This window comes from Cladophialophora bantiana, assembly GCF_000835475.1.
Source record: "Cladophialophora bantiana CBS 173.52 unplaced genomic scaffold supercont1.2, whole genome shotgun sequence".
NCBI lineage: Eukaryota > Fungi > Ascomycota > Eurotiomycetes > Chaetothyriales > Herpotrichiellaceae > Cladophialophora > Cladophialophora bantiana.
The window spans coordinates 2,033,806-2,046,547 of record NW_015971576.1 but is presented as its reverse complement, the minus strand read 5'-3'; the positions used below and the strand labels follow the sequence as shown (position 1 = coordinate 2,046,547).

The window sequence follows — 12,742 nt, the reverse complement described above, 5'->3', positions numbered from 1 at the left end:
GGAAAATTCACTACCACCGAGCCGCCGTGAGGTTACTGGCTCTCGCAGAGTTCGGATCGAGAAATATTGTACGGGACGAGGTATATGTTGATATTTGTGCTTGCCGACAGTGGGCCCCTAGCGAGTCCCCAGACTATACCTAGTTGGCGGCGGAATTGGAAAGAGACTCTTGTTGTTCGCCGCTGGCCCTATGTATCATATATGGCCATTCACCATGTTGTACTTCTATCTGTAGAGCATTGATCAGGCTGAGACCTTGGACCGCAAGGCAGCCAATCAGACAAAGGGCACCCATGTGGTCTTGGCGGTTTCAAAGTGTTTACCTGTTTCGACCCATTCAACTCATTCAACCCGTTCGCGTCCTGCAGCATTTGTTGAAGTCTTCTCTCATCAACGGTTGGGTCTAAATTTCTTCATATTCCTGGTGATTGATTTTGTGAGGATTCTGTCAGGCCTCCTAGCCATTCGTGAAGGCAGACGCTTCCTGGGCTAGACGACAAGCCCGCCTCCCGCTGTGACCCTGTCACCAGCCTCAGCCTCGTGCTAGCGACAATGGAGCAACAGGTGCTCCATCTGCTCCAAGCAACGACGCGACCAGACACGACCGTCATTAGAGATGCCGAGCAAGGTCTCCTTAGTCTCTACCCTCAGCAAGACTTTCCTTTCGCTCTCCTGACCATTGCTTCACACAATGACGTAGAGCCTAGCTCCCGCAAGGCCGCATTGACAGCTCTGAAGAACTATGTCTCTGCCACGTGGTCACGACAGTTCGACGAGACATTCACAGGAAACGTATACCTCAACGACGAAGCCAAATCGGGGGTCCGTGACCGAGTCTTCACCATCTGCACGCTTGGGGGCGATCAAGTACCTCAAGATGCAGCCATCCAGGCACTCGCTGCGGGTGTAGCGAGCAAAATCGCCAGTGTCGACTTTCCAGATGCGTGGCCTTCGCTTTTACCCTCACTACTCACAATCCTAAATTCTTCAACAGACGATGCGCCAATCCATGGGGCTTTGCGCGTTCTCTCCGAACTGATTGATGAGGGCTTGACGGAAGAACAGTTCTTCTTCATTGCACGGGATCTGGTCAATGCCTTACAGCATGTTGCTGTTGACAGCGCCCGGAGCTTAATAGTGAGGGCGATGACTCTCAATGTTTTCAGGGCTTGCTTCGAGATGCTGGAGATGGTGATGGCTGATCATGGAGCTGCGGTGAAGGTGTTCCTGAATGAGTCGTTGAAGGCTTGGATGCCCTTTTTTATGGAAACACTGAAGCAGCCGCTGCCCCCTTCTGTGAAACCTGAAGATGCGTCCTTCCGGGGCCTTGTAGCGCTGAAAGTTCAGGTCGTCAAGGTACACTGCTCACCAAACCTATGAGGAAGGAGATGTTAAAGGCTAACCCAATACCAGACGCTCGACAAACTCCGACAAGTCTATGTGCAGGCTCTCTCCCCGCATGCGATGGCCCTGTTCCAAACTATTTGGGAAGAATTATCAAGAGTTGCGCCGGTTTATGCTGAACTCTTCATTGACGGCACCGCCGAAGGCAAACTTGTCGACAGCGACAATCTATCTTGCAGCTTGGACGCGTTGATTCTTGAAGAGCTCGATTTCTTGCAAGTCACAATCAGAGCTCCTCCAGTCCGTAAAGAGCTCACAGCCCAAATGCAGCAACTCGGTGACGCACAGCATACTGTCCCTTGGCTGCAAGAATTGATTCGCGTATTGGTCCTGTATGCCAGGATCCCAAAGGAGGAGGAAGCACTATGGGAATACGACGCCAACTTGTATCTCTGCGAAGCAACGTCACTTACAGCAAATTACACACCCCGAGCAGCATGTGCGGAAGTGGCGGTGCGAAGTTTAGGAGAATGGTTGAAACAAATTCCCATCGTGGCTATGCTGCATTTCAAGCGGCATAACCTCCCGAGCCAGACATCAGGGTGGAAAGAACGCGAAGCACTTGTCTATATCCTCAACCAATGCCTGAAAGACGTCGACGAAATCTCTGGAAAGCTCAGTCCTCAAACATCTTCAGCAGTACTGGAAGGACTCTCGGGGACACTTCAACACCCCAATCACTTCATGCGTGCGGCTGGACAAATGGCCCTGGGATGTTTCTTCAAGGTGGCTACCGGCGATCAGTTCGTCGAGGCTGGCGCCATTTCATTCACCAATGCTGTAACTGCCTCATCTATGGACGAATCTGACGTGGTCAAAGTCGCGTGTCTGAGCATTTTGCATGAATACCTCGACGCACTCCCTCAGAGCATTACACGGCCAATGCAAAATGCAGTTATCAACGTGGTGGGTGAATTTATCTCCTCGCACGACCTTCGCGACGATCTCGAAGATGCCGACGACGTCAAAGCGGCGTTAATCCAACTCCTTCGCGACGCTATCATGCTGGACACATCTACGATCACCGCTGAAGGAAACAACGCAATCGACTTGTTCTTCACGTTGGCATCGGACGGCGCGTCAAATTTCCAACTCTTCACTCTCCTCACAGAGGCATTCGAGGGAATCGTCTCGTCGGTGTCCTCTTCAGGACAGGAACCGTACGTGCGACTATGTGCAAGAACCATTCCGTCTCTCACAGGCGCTTTCGACATTGCCAGTATGACCCAAGAATCCGCATTAACGAATCTGGCCGCTGAACTCGTCTCTGCACTCGCCGAATTCGGTTCCGACCCCCTACCTTCTGGCTTCGTGCAAGCTGTAATGCCAAAGTTACAACGTGTGCTAATGGAAGCTGTTGAGCCTGAACTGGTGCGCCCAGCCACCTTGGCGCTCAACCACATGCTATCAAAGGGCACGCAACAGTTCCTGTCCTGGACTGACTCTCAGGGGAAGTCCTCGATCGAGGTGACATTGACAATCATAAACCGCCTGCTCAACTCCCCAGACGTAGACGAGAATGCGGGCCAAGAAGTCGGCGGGCTTGCGTCATCTCTGGTCACAAAGTTTGGAGCCGATAAACTGGGGCCATTTCTGATGGACTTGCTCCGCGCAGTGGCTGTCCGTCTTGCAACTGCGGAGAGAATCCAGTTCATTCAGAGCCTTTGCATGGTTTTCGTGGGCCTCTCTCTCGCGGCTCCCAAGGAAGTTCTCGATTTTCTGAGTGAGGTGAACATCAACGGCACGAACGGGCTGAGCGTGGTCTTGACAAAGTGGCTTGAGAATTCTGTGCACTTCGCCGGGTTTGACGAGGTGAGACAGAATGTGGTGGCGTTGTCAAAGATATTCGCATTGCGCGATCCCAGAGTCCACGCCGTGAGCGTCAAGGGGGATTTGATCGTGGACGCTCAACCGGGCGGACGCATCAAGACGAGATCACAGGCGAAGCTAAACCCCGATCGATGGACGCAGGTCCCGGCGGACCTAAAGATTCTGAAAATCATGGTCGACGAGCTCGCTAACGCTGCTACCTCGAGGTTTCCTAGCCTTGCCGCCGCTCAAGCGGCTGCGGACGCTCTGGACGAAGAAGACGAAGAAGCCGAAGACGCAGACGAGTGGGAGGACGTCGGATCGGCTGGGGCCCTTGATCTGGCCAGCGCGAGCGTCCGAAACGAGCTGATGTCCCTCATCGGCGGCGGCGGTGGCGACGCTGCGGGCGACGAAGGACTCAGTCCCACGGGGTCGAGAGCGCGGGACGAAGAGACGGCCGAGTACTTGTTGCAGTGGTTCAAGAACGAGGCTGGACGGGACGGCTTCGCGGCGCTGTTTGAACAGCTGACTGAGGAGGAGAAGGGGAAGTTGAGAGAGTTGGTTGCTTGAAGTTTCTTCTGCCTTGACGGTGAGGAACACAGGTAGAACACACGATGGAAACTCGAGCGAGGTCTGAGTGAGGAGTCTTGGAATTGCCCATGTATTTAATTGCGCTTGCCTTCTCGGCACCTACTCAATGAAACCGAAGCGAACGGTGGATCGATTGCTCAATCGCTTATTTGATGTGTTCTGTCCCCTCTCTGCTGGCTACTTAAGTGTCTGACTGAGATGGCCGGCTGGCAAGGTAGGCGGACGGCACGATGCATGGATAGACCATTACGTCCAGGCACAGGCCAAGGAGCTTACAGCGGTCTCTTTTCCCCATCACTTTCTCACTGCAGGAGCGGACCTCTGGGCGCCGAATTTCTCGTGCCATTTCCTCTTTTTCTGATTCTGGCTCTGCGCGTCTTTTGAGAGGCCAACACCACCATCGCCACCGGCGGCGAAAAAAGGAAGATGTGACGAAGAAGCACCCGCTGCCTCCGAAGCAGGGTGGCCCGAAGCGAATGTTAGGACCTCGACCCCTTCTCCGTCTTTGATCACGTCTACGCCATGGATCGATGAGATCAGACGAGGGACATCGCATTGGACTGCCCACGAATCTGGGAGGAGCTGCGCCCACTCGTTAACGAAATTGTCGAGGCGGATGATTCTCCCTTGACCATGCGACTCTAAAGAGTCCGGAAGCGAAGAAGCCTGTTTCCGCGCGTGTGACAACAGGAGCCAGCGTCCGACGAGCTCTCGGCTGAGATTAGGGTTGAATTTCAGTCTTGCGCTGGGCGGGTGCTCCTCGTCTACCGAATCCAGACTCAGATTTGGATCGAGCAGTGTGGGAAGATCGCGGTGCACGGTGTCGCTGCCATCTTCCACCGCATGCGTGAACCGGCGTAAGATAGCCACTGTGACATTCAGAGCTAAAGAGCGTCCTTCGTCTGTCGCTTCAGCTTCTTTCAATTCATCGAGCATAGCACGGAGGTCTTTCCCTCGCAGAACACCGTCATTCTTCTCGATGTTGATACCTGATATGGTGCATTGTTGCAGGAATTCTCTCCAATGCCGTAAAAGCAGCGTCGTGGTGGGGATGTATACTGCTTCCCTTGGCCTTTCGCTCTTTTGTGTCGTCAGCTGTGGAAGGGCGAAGATGAACCACTTCCTCATCGTATCCTGGATAAGCCTTTTCGGGGCAGGGATGTTGTCAAGCACATCCTTTAATGACACCGATTCCAGTCCGTGAAGACTGCGTCCATTGCCTAGACCGTCCTGATCAAGGAGGTCAGCATCATCGTCCGTGTCATGGTATACGGGAATCATATCAAGAATCCTCCTCTCAACCTCTCGTCCATCCGGTTCGACCTCGATTAACTCGAGAACATTTTTCACCTGTGCCTTCGTCGTGATTCCACCTCTCCTGCCATCAGCCACAGTTAACTCGTCTACATCATGCGAGATGGCTCCGTTGCTAATCGCTTGGGCTTCTTCTGCCCCGGTCATAGACGTGTCTCCATCTCTGTCGCGGTCTTTTTCCCCATGGCCCAGCAGAGGTGGTTCATGAGGCCTGTAGCATGTCTGAGTGACATAGACGCTGTTACTCGTGCTGACTTGCTTGACAGCCCAGATTTTGTCGTCGGTGCAGAGGTGGAGGAATCCCTCTCCCCCCGCTTCTTCCAAGCCACCTCCACTGGCCGTTGTAACCTGAGAATTGGGACCTCTGCTGAATCCCGTAAGCCGTTGTTGTTCTCCCTTTGTCGGACCGGTATTCGCCGCCACGGGAGATTTGAACCACAGCTTCCTCCTCTTGCTCGGGCTCTTGACCTGTGTCTCGACCAGATCTAGCAGCTCCGGTGGCAGCTCGAGCAAGCGGAGACTCTGTTGCGGAAAAGTCGACGAGACCGCGACGGGAGGAAAGGTGTGGGGTTGTGAGGATGCGGACATGAGGGTTGCTCGTGGTCTTAGTTTGTTCCCGTCACAGAGAGATAGAACGATGCCGGTTGACGGTAACAGAGATGACTAAGTTAATAGCGGGTGTCAACCATTAGCTGGTCAATTATGCTGACGCCGCATACTGCGTTGGGCCTCGAGTTAGATCGACGCGTCCCAATTGGGACGCGTCGAGACGTCTTGATAATAATTAAGGGCGACGTCATTTTCCCACTTCGCGGTGTACAACACCACCACCACCACCCGATTACTACTTGCCCGGAAGAAATGGGAAGAAACCAGGTTCATCATCACGCTGAGATGAAGTATCTATCTGGACTACTTGTCCGACATATTCTCACAGTTGCCCTTGGGTCACGGCATCCGCGACCATGGCATATCCTTTTCCTGGTAGTGATAACCTCCCCAAGCAGGGCAGCATTGGCCGCCGAACGTCCCTCAAAGATGTTGTGTACAGGTCCAAAAAGAGCCTCAGCCACCGTAGAGGTTGCCCAAAATCCCTGAGCCCCGAAATGGTTGACACAGAACGCCCCCTAAACTCTCGTCCATGTACGCCCATCATGCTTTGCTCAAGATGGTTGGATCGCTCGTTTTCTATCCCGTATCCCATGACCCATGATCTTTTTGCTTTTTCCTGAATTCAATGATCCTCTACCCGAGACCTCTGTATCGTTCAGCTCGGCAGGTAGCCACCCACCAGCAATAGTTGTTGCATAAAATCCGTTCTTAGTCCTTTTCAGGTGCCGTCCTCGTCTGTGCCTTTGGCGGCTGACGCCTTTTTCTCGCCCTTTTCACTGTTCGTGTTGACCATGCGCGCGCCTTCTTTCTTTGATTCTGCCGCCATGGCCTCCTTGTCCTGCTCCCACTGAGAACCCACCTGTTGGAACTCATCCTCGAGCTTCTTGACCTGTTCGGCGTTTTCTTTTTCCTGCTTTTCCCGTTCGCGCTTCTCACGCTCCATTTCCTCCATGTGTCTGATGTCATCCACAGACGGTTCGTACAGATGCCACACAGTGTAATGCGGAAGACCGACGACGGAAAATTTCATACGCCTGGCCATCTTTCCGAACCCTTCTGTCTCAGCGTGCCTTTCGAAGGAGAAGGCGGGAAAGTGTACTCCGGCACGGAATACTCGGGCTTTGGCGAGGATCGAGACCCCACCCACACCGTCAAGTTCCATCTCTACGTCGGGGTCTCCGTAGGGGTCGCGGAGGTATGCCAGATGAGGCCGCCATGTGGCATACTCGGCGTAGCCTTCCACAATGACAGCGTCTTCGTCAAGGGACTCGGCGAGGGCAATGGCAGTTTCGGATTCTTGCCAGGAGTTGAGGTCGTATGGTTGTTCACCCCCAAGCCAATCAGGCAGCGGCCGCCAGATATCTTTTCCTTCCGGTTAGCTTTAAACATAATCTAGTAGTAGGGTAAGACTCACTCGGCACGATCACATCCTTGTCATGTCGCATAAGATCTTCAATGATAGTGTAGGGACACGTCTCGACGTCGGCATCACGCCAATAGACCCAACTGTGATATGGTCTCAGAGCCGCGCTGAGCAGCCAATTCCGTGCTCGCGCCATCAGTTTTCTTCGGCTAGCTTGTGCCGCAAACCCATGTCTGCTTTCTACATCTTGACCGACTGCCTGCCCAAAATCCTTGTGGATGACTGAAATCTCCCCGTATGGCTGTGAAGGATCGGGGTCGGCTTGTTGTGCTTCGAGCATTTGGGAGAGCAATTCTTCGGTGTTGTCTTTGGAATCGGAAACAAGAAAGGCCAGGTCGATGAGGTGATGAGGGTAAGTGAAATTTCTTAGATGGGCGAAGAACATGGGCAAATGCGGTGCGGCATCTCGGAGGGGGGTGCAGAGGAGGACTCGCTCTTCCCTCTCCCAGCCCACTGAGGTCCCCTGTACATCCTCGAGGTCATAGTACCGTAATGTCTCGATGTCATCGTACTGAGACAAACTGCCCGAACTAGTCGATAATAGCGACAAGGTGGATGTGGAGGGAAAGAAGAAGTAGAAGGCTATGGAGAAGGTGACCAGGAGGATCAAGCCCAGGCGGATCAGACGAGACCGAGTGTGAAGGGCTCGTTTTCGAGGCTCGAACCTGCGATTGAAGGAAGAATCTGGCTTCTCGTCCTCGACTAGATCAGGCATGCCCCAGATATATTTGCTCTCGAGGTCAGAGCGGTCGTGATACGGGCGGTAGATATCGTCATCTCGTTTCTTGTTGGCGGCGTAGCCATTGGTAAAGGCGTGATGCCTGTTCATCCCTCCAACTCATCACACCCCGTCAGCCTTGTATCCCCGCTGGGAGGCAGCTCTTCCACCGGCGATCGTCTCGGAGGAACTGGGTCAGCCAGGAAATCGTGGGTGGCGGCTGAACGAGGGAGGCTGGAGGTGGGAGATCTTTGTCGACACGTGGATGCGAGAGACTCGGGAGGGCTTGAGATTAAGGTCGAGCCCGCTGAACGAGGGGAGGACAGGGTGGAAGGAGAGACAAGTCTGAGGGCAACAGCGAGAGAAGTCGGATTGAAGGTGTGGTGGGTTGCTAGAAGGGGGAAGCCGAGAAGGATGAAGCCAAGTGTAAAATGTTTAAAATTCCCAGTACGTAGGATTCGGTAACTTGTTTGACAAAGAAAAGTGAAGAAGTGAGGTCTAGATGGCCTCGCACTGGGTCAATGGAGTGGCTGGACTGAAGCTGAAGCAGCACAGGAAAGATGTCACATATTCACAGTTGATTTCGGCTGGAAAAGCCCACAGTCTCATCAGCCCATAATCCTGCGTGCGCAGTCGCAGGCGCAGTTGGCAGCGCGCAGTCTGCGCCGTCCACTCATGTGTCCGCCGTCCGCCGCCCGCAATGAGTATGACATGACGCGGCCGGCAGCACTGACGAATCGCATGAATTCCAGGTTGCTATTTTCAACGCCTCCAGGTGAAGGTTCAGATGCAGATTGGATGCAGAGCAAGAGCATGTCCTTTGTATATGAACATACTCCAATCGGCCAGGTAAAACATTCCCCTTGGAAAAAAAAAAAGGCCACTTACTACTCACATCGCGGCGTCATCTCAACCTACGATATGGTCTCGCATGTCAATGGAGGCACTTGGATCGTCAGGCCGCCAGCGCCGTCTAGGCTTTTCTGTTCGCGCCAGAATACCACAGACATGATCAAAATCTAATTAACATCTAGGTGCAGAGGCAGAGACATCACGATATCGTCAATAACTACAAGAATTGCTGAGTCGATCGCAACAGACAAGACACCATGTCCATGCGCGAGCAACTCCTCGACACTGCCAAAAAGTACCTCGACGCCCACAACTCGCGCGACTTTGCGTCCATCGCAGCTTGTTGCAGCCCATCCTGTACACATCGAGGCGGGCCGTCTTCAGTCAAGGGTCCGACACGCAACAACGACGAGTATGTCGCCTTCAATGTCGAGGTCTTCAAGATGATGCACTCCTACCACGCGGAGATGACAGATGCCATTGTCGACCAGGCCACACGCAAGGTTGCCTTGTTCTTGCACGCCAAAGGAGCCGCCGATGCGGGCCCATACGACAACGAGTATATCATCACTCTGACCATGACCGAGGACGGCAAGTTGGTGCAGGATCAGTATGATTTCATTGACAGCCACACCATGATGCAGTGGATTGGCAAACTGGGCCAGACGGGGGAAGAGATGTGGGAGAAGAAGTGAGAAGGGCCATGAAGAAGAGATGCATGCCATAGGTACCAAGCCGAATGCCAAAGCAAGTGGCACAGTCTATCAGGGACTATATACCGCAAGAGTACTCAATCACGTCAAAGAGACTAGTAGTATATTGAGTATCATTAACAGAATAGGATGAATGATGGAGGGCTACTATTCCCAAAAGACAACCAACGTGCTTGATGTAAGTCAAGGGCTTTTCAGTGTGCCACTTTGTGTTTGAATCAAGCTTGCTCGACAGGTGGCAACAGAAGGACAAAGTCATAGTGAGAATGCAATGACTTGAATGACATGAATGACACTGCCGTTATCCGTTCTCTCCGGCGGTCTCTCTCATTGTCATTCTTTTCCCTCCACTCTCCTCAAGCTCACCATCTCAGCGCCACTTTTGTCAATCCATATCTGCTTAAATAAAGCCTTTTCGTTCGCTTTCTACCTCTCTTCTGATCCATTTTTCTCTCTTGTTCATCCCACATGTCGCCGCCGCCACCAGCGTCACCACATGCTTCTCGGGAGACGGCAATTGGACCCATATCCATTCGCCATCAGCTCTCTACCAAGCAGCTACCAAGCGGCTACCAAGCTCCTCTAAGCTCCATTGCCAATGCTGACGGCGAAGCGGCTGGCCTGACAAGCCGATGCCAAAACTTCTCGTTCTTCCTTATTGGATCCCCTGTGCCCATTTTGTGCCCTCTACCGTCCCGCATCCCGCACCGCTTAGCTTCTCCCGCCTCTCCTAACGCCTTGAATCTCCTCCTGTTTCTCCCGCTTAACCTCACCAGATCTTGGGCCATATTTAATGGGTCCTAGTCACCAATGTGGCTTTCCCGATTCGTTCTGGTTGATTGGTGGGATGGTCGATCGCCAGCCTTTTACACAACTGCAACGCTGCTGTCGTCACCATGCTGCGTGCTGTTTACCATCCCTACATCCAGAGTACCAGGATCTGTGTGGACTGTCTCCATACTTTACCCTCGCATTGCTGGACTGCATTCCCGTCCCTCCTCAACCTTGTCAACCTTTGCTCCCTGTCTAAGCTTTTCTTGCCCTGTTACATTGTAAGCTTGGTATTCATCCCCCCCAATAAAGCAAAAGGTTTGGCCTTAAAAGCGCATTTTCCTCGCTACTGAGACTCTGATCTCTCCGTATTCTTCGCCCCAAGAGTGGAAAGACCAGGTCGGATCTTGCTCTACCCCTCTGTAAAACGGATCTTTCCAGCAGTCACATGCAGGCGACAGCGTGTCTCAGTCCTGATTCTCTATTTTACACCTGTTTCATACGGGTCATTCGCGCGTTCAAGTGGCGTTGATCAATTTCTTCTCCTTGGTCTTCAACACCAACCACAACGGGCATTGCAAAGCCACTGGCGCTAAAATGGCCGACTATGAAAAGAAAGAACCTGGCTTCGGTGAGGGCAACGTCCTAAAGCCTGATGATGCCATCGACATAGAAATGAGACGCGATTCCACCATGGTACATGGTCGCAAGATGAGCAGGATCGGTCCGCCCCCCAAGATCGGTTCTTTGCCCGATACATCAGGCTCGGAGGATGAGTACGGCAAGTTGGTCGCAATGGAGGCCAATGATGCCATCAAATATAGGACTTGCTCCTGGCAGAAGGTTGATTATACTGTTCCGAACCAGATGCCCCGGGAGTGCTGACGACAAGGACAATAGACTGCTGCTCTGCTCTTCTCTGAATATATTTGCTTGGCCATCATGTCCTTCCCATATTCATACTCAGTCCTTGGTCTGGTGCCGGGGATTATCCTTACAGTCGTCCAGGCCGCATTCGTCCTCTACACGTCTCTGGTTGTCTGGGAATTCTGTCTCCGTCATCCTGAAACAAGAGACGTCTGTGATATTGGACAGATGCTGTTCTGGAATTCAAAATGGGCTTGGTACTTTACGGCGGTCATGTTTATTTTGAACAACACCTTCATTCAAGGGCTCCACGTCCTCACCATTTCGCGCTATCTCAATACCATGAGCGGTATGTCTTTCGGTCTACCGTGAAATCCCTATGCCCCGTTGAAGAGATTAAATTATGTCTAGGCCACAGCGTTTGCACCGTTGGCTTTGCGGCCATTGGCGCCGTTGTTTCATGGGTTTGTTCGATGCCGCGCACCTTCAGTGCTCTGTCGAAACTCGCCGCATTTTCGGCTTTCTTCACATTCGTTAGCGTTATCCTCGCTGCTGCTTTTGCCGGCGCAGAAGGCAAGCATGGTACAGCTGGCTACGATCCGGACCCGAACCACGTCAACGCATTGGGAGTAAAGCAAGGCGGCGAGCCACTCGTTCTTGCAGTCCCACTGGCGGGGACAACGTTCGTTTCCGGAATGAACGCCTTCCTGAACATCAGCTATACATTTATCGGACAGATCACGCTGCCTAGTTTTATTGCCGAGATGAAGAACCCTTATGATTTCCGCAAGGCGCTTTGGCTGGTTACCATCTGCGAAATCATTCTTTTCAGCCTCGTTGGCGGCATTGGTAAGTCCTTGCGCCAGACAATTCCCAGCACCTTTCGACCCGGTGCACACCACGCAGCCGGAGGAAACTGCAATTTGACACTAACACAATTCTGTCCAGTCTATGGCTATACAGGCACCCAGTACAACACAGCGCCCGCGTTCGGCAGTCTCGGCAACGACATATACAAGAAGATATCCTTCTCATTCATGATCCCGACGCTCATTTTCCTCGGCGTCCTCTACGCCTCCGTGTCCGCGCGCTTCGTCTTCTTCCGCCTCTTTGACGGTACGCGGCACAAGAGCTCGCACACCGCCGTGGGCTGGCTATCCTGGGCCGCTATTCTGGGGGCGACGTGGGTTCTGGCCTTCATCATCGCCGAGGTTATCCCCTTCTTCGCCGACCTCCTTTCTCTGATGAGCAGTCTGTTCGATTCTTTTTTCGGCTGGATCTTCTGGGGCGTCGCGTACGTGCGCATGCGGTACGCGGACTTGGGACCGGGGTTTTGGCGGAAGAGGGGCATCCGTGGATGGGTTGGGTTTCTGATGAACATATTCATCATTGTTGTGGGGTTCTATTTTTTGGGCGTGGGCACTTATGTGAGTACTGATTCTCCCCAGGTTTCCCTATTCTAGGCTCGCCACGGCGCTTTTCTCGGAGAACATCAATCTATACCTTTTTGGCTCGAGGACATTTGACTAATGTGAGCGATCGGACCTAGGCCTCCGTCGACAGTATTGTTCTGGACTACGAGAACGGAAACGTCAGAGGCGTCTTTACCTGCGCCGACAACTCGGTCTAGCCACAACACCCTGCCACAGTACTCCGTCCGTACAACCC

General features: G+C 53.0%; 5 protein-coding genes across 5 annotated transcripts; 3 read left to right on the top strand and 2 right to left on the bottom strand.

The window, feature by feature from the left end:
* Positions 1-552: 552 nt before the first annotated feature.
* Positions 553-3,783, top strand: Z519_01756 (uncharacterized protein; the record flags this gene model as incomplete). The annotated part of the gene is made up of 2 exons (XM_016759513.1): positions 553-1,356; positions 1,414-3,783. The coding sequence occupies 2 exons, from the start codon at positions 553-555 to the stop codon at positions 3,781-3,783; spliced, it is 3,174 nt and encodes a 1,057-aa protein (XP_016624841.1).
* Positions 3,784-4,098: 315 nt separating this feature from the next.
* Positions 4,099-5,706, bottom strand: Z519_01755 (uncharacterized protein; the record flags this gene model as incomplete). The annotated part of the gene is made up of 1 exon (XM_016759512.1): positions 4,099-5,706. The coding sequence occupies one exon, from the start codon at positions 5,704-5,706 to the stop codon at positions 4,099-4,101; it is 1,608 nt and encodes a 535-aa protein (XP_016624840.1).
* A 742-nt stretch (positions 5,707-6,448) lies between these two features.
* Z519_01754 (uncharacterized protein) lies at positions 6,449-7,982 on the bottom strand (the record flags this gene model as incomplete). Its single annotated transcript, XM_016759511.1, has 2 exons — positions 6,449-7,092; positions 7,145-7,982. The coding sequence occupies 2 exons, from the start codon at positions 7,980-7,982 to the stop codon at positions 6,449-6,451; spliced, it is 1,482 nt and encodes a 493-aa protein (XP_016624839.1).
* A 998-nt stretch (positions 7,983-8,980) lies between these two features.
* On the top strand, positions 8,981-9,418 carry Z519_01753 (uncharacterized protein; the record flags this gene model as incomplete). Its single annotated transcript, XM_016759510.1, has 1 exon — positions 8,981-9,418. One exon carries the CDS (start codon positions 8,981-8,983, stop codon positions 9,416-9,418), a length of 438 nt encoding a protein of 145 aa, XP_016624838.1.
* A 1,386-nt stretch (positions 9,419-10,804) lies between these two features.
* Z519_01752 (uncharacterized protein) lies at positions 10,805-12,704 on the top strand (the record flags this gene model as incomplete). Its single annotated transcript, XM_016759509.1, has 5 exons — positions 10,805-11,050; positions 11,108-11,423; positions 11,486-11,923; positions 12,023-12,501; positions 12,624-12,704. The coding sequence occupies 5 exons, from the start codon at positions 10,805-10,807 to the stop codon at positions 12,702-12,704; spliced, it is 1,560 nt and encodes a 519-aa protein (XP_016624837.1).
* Positions 12,705-12,742: the final 38 nt, after the last annotated feature.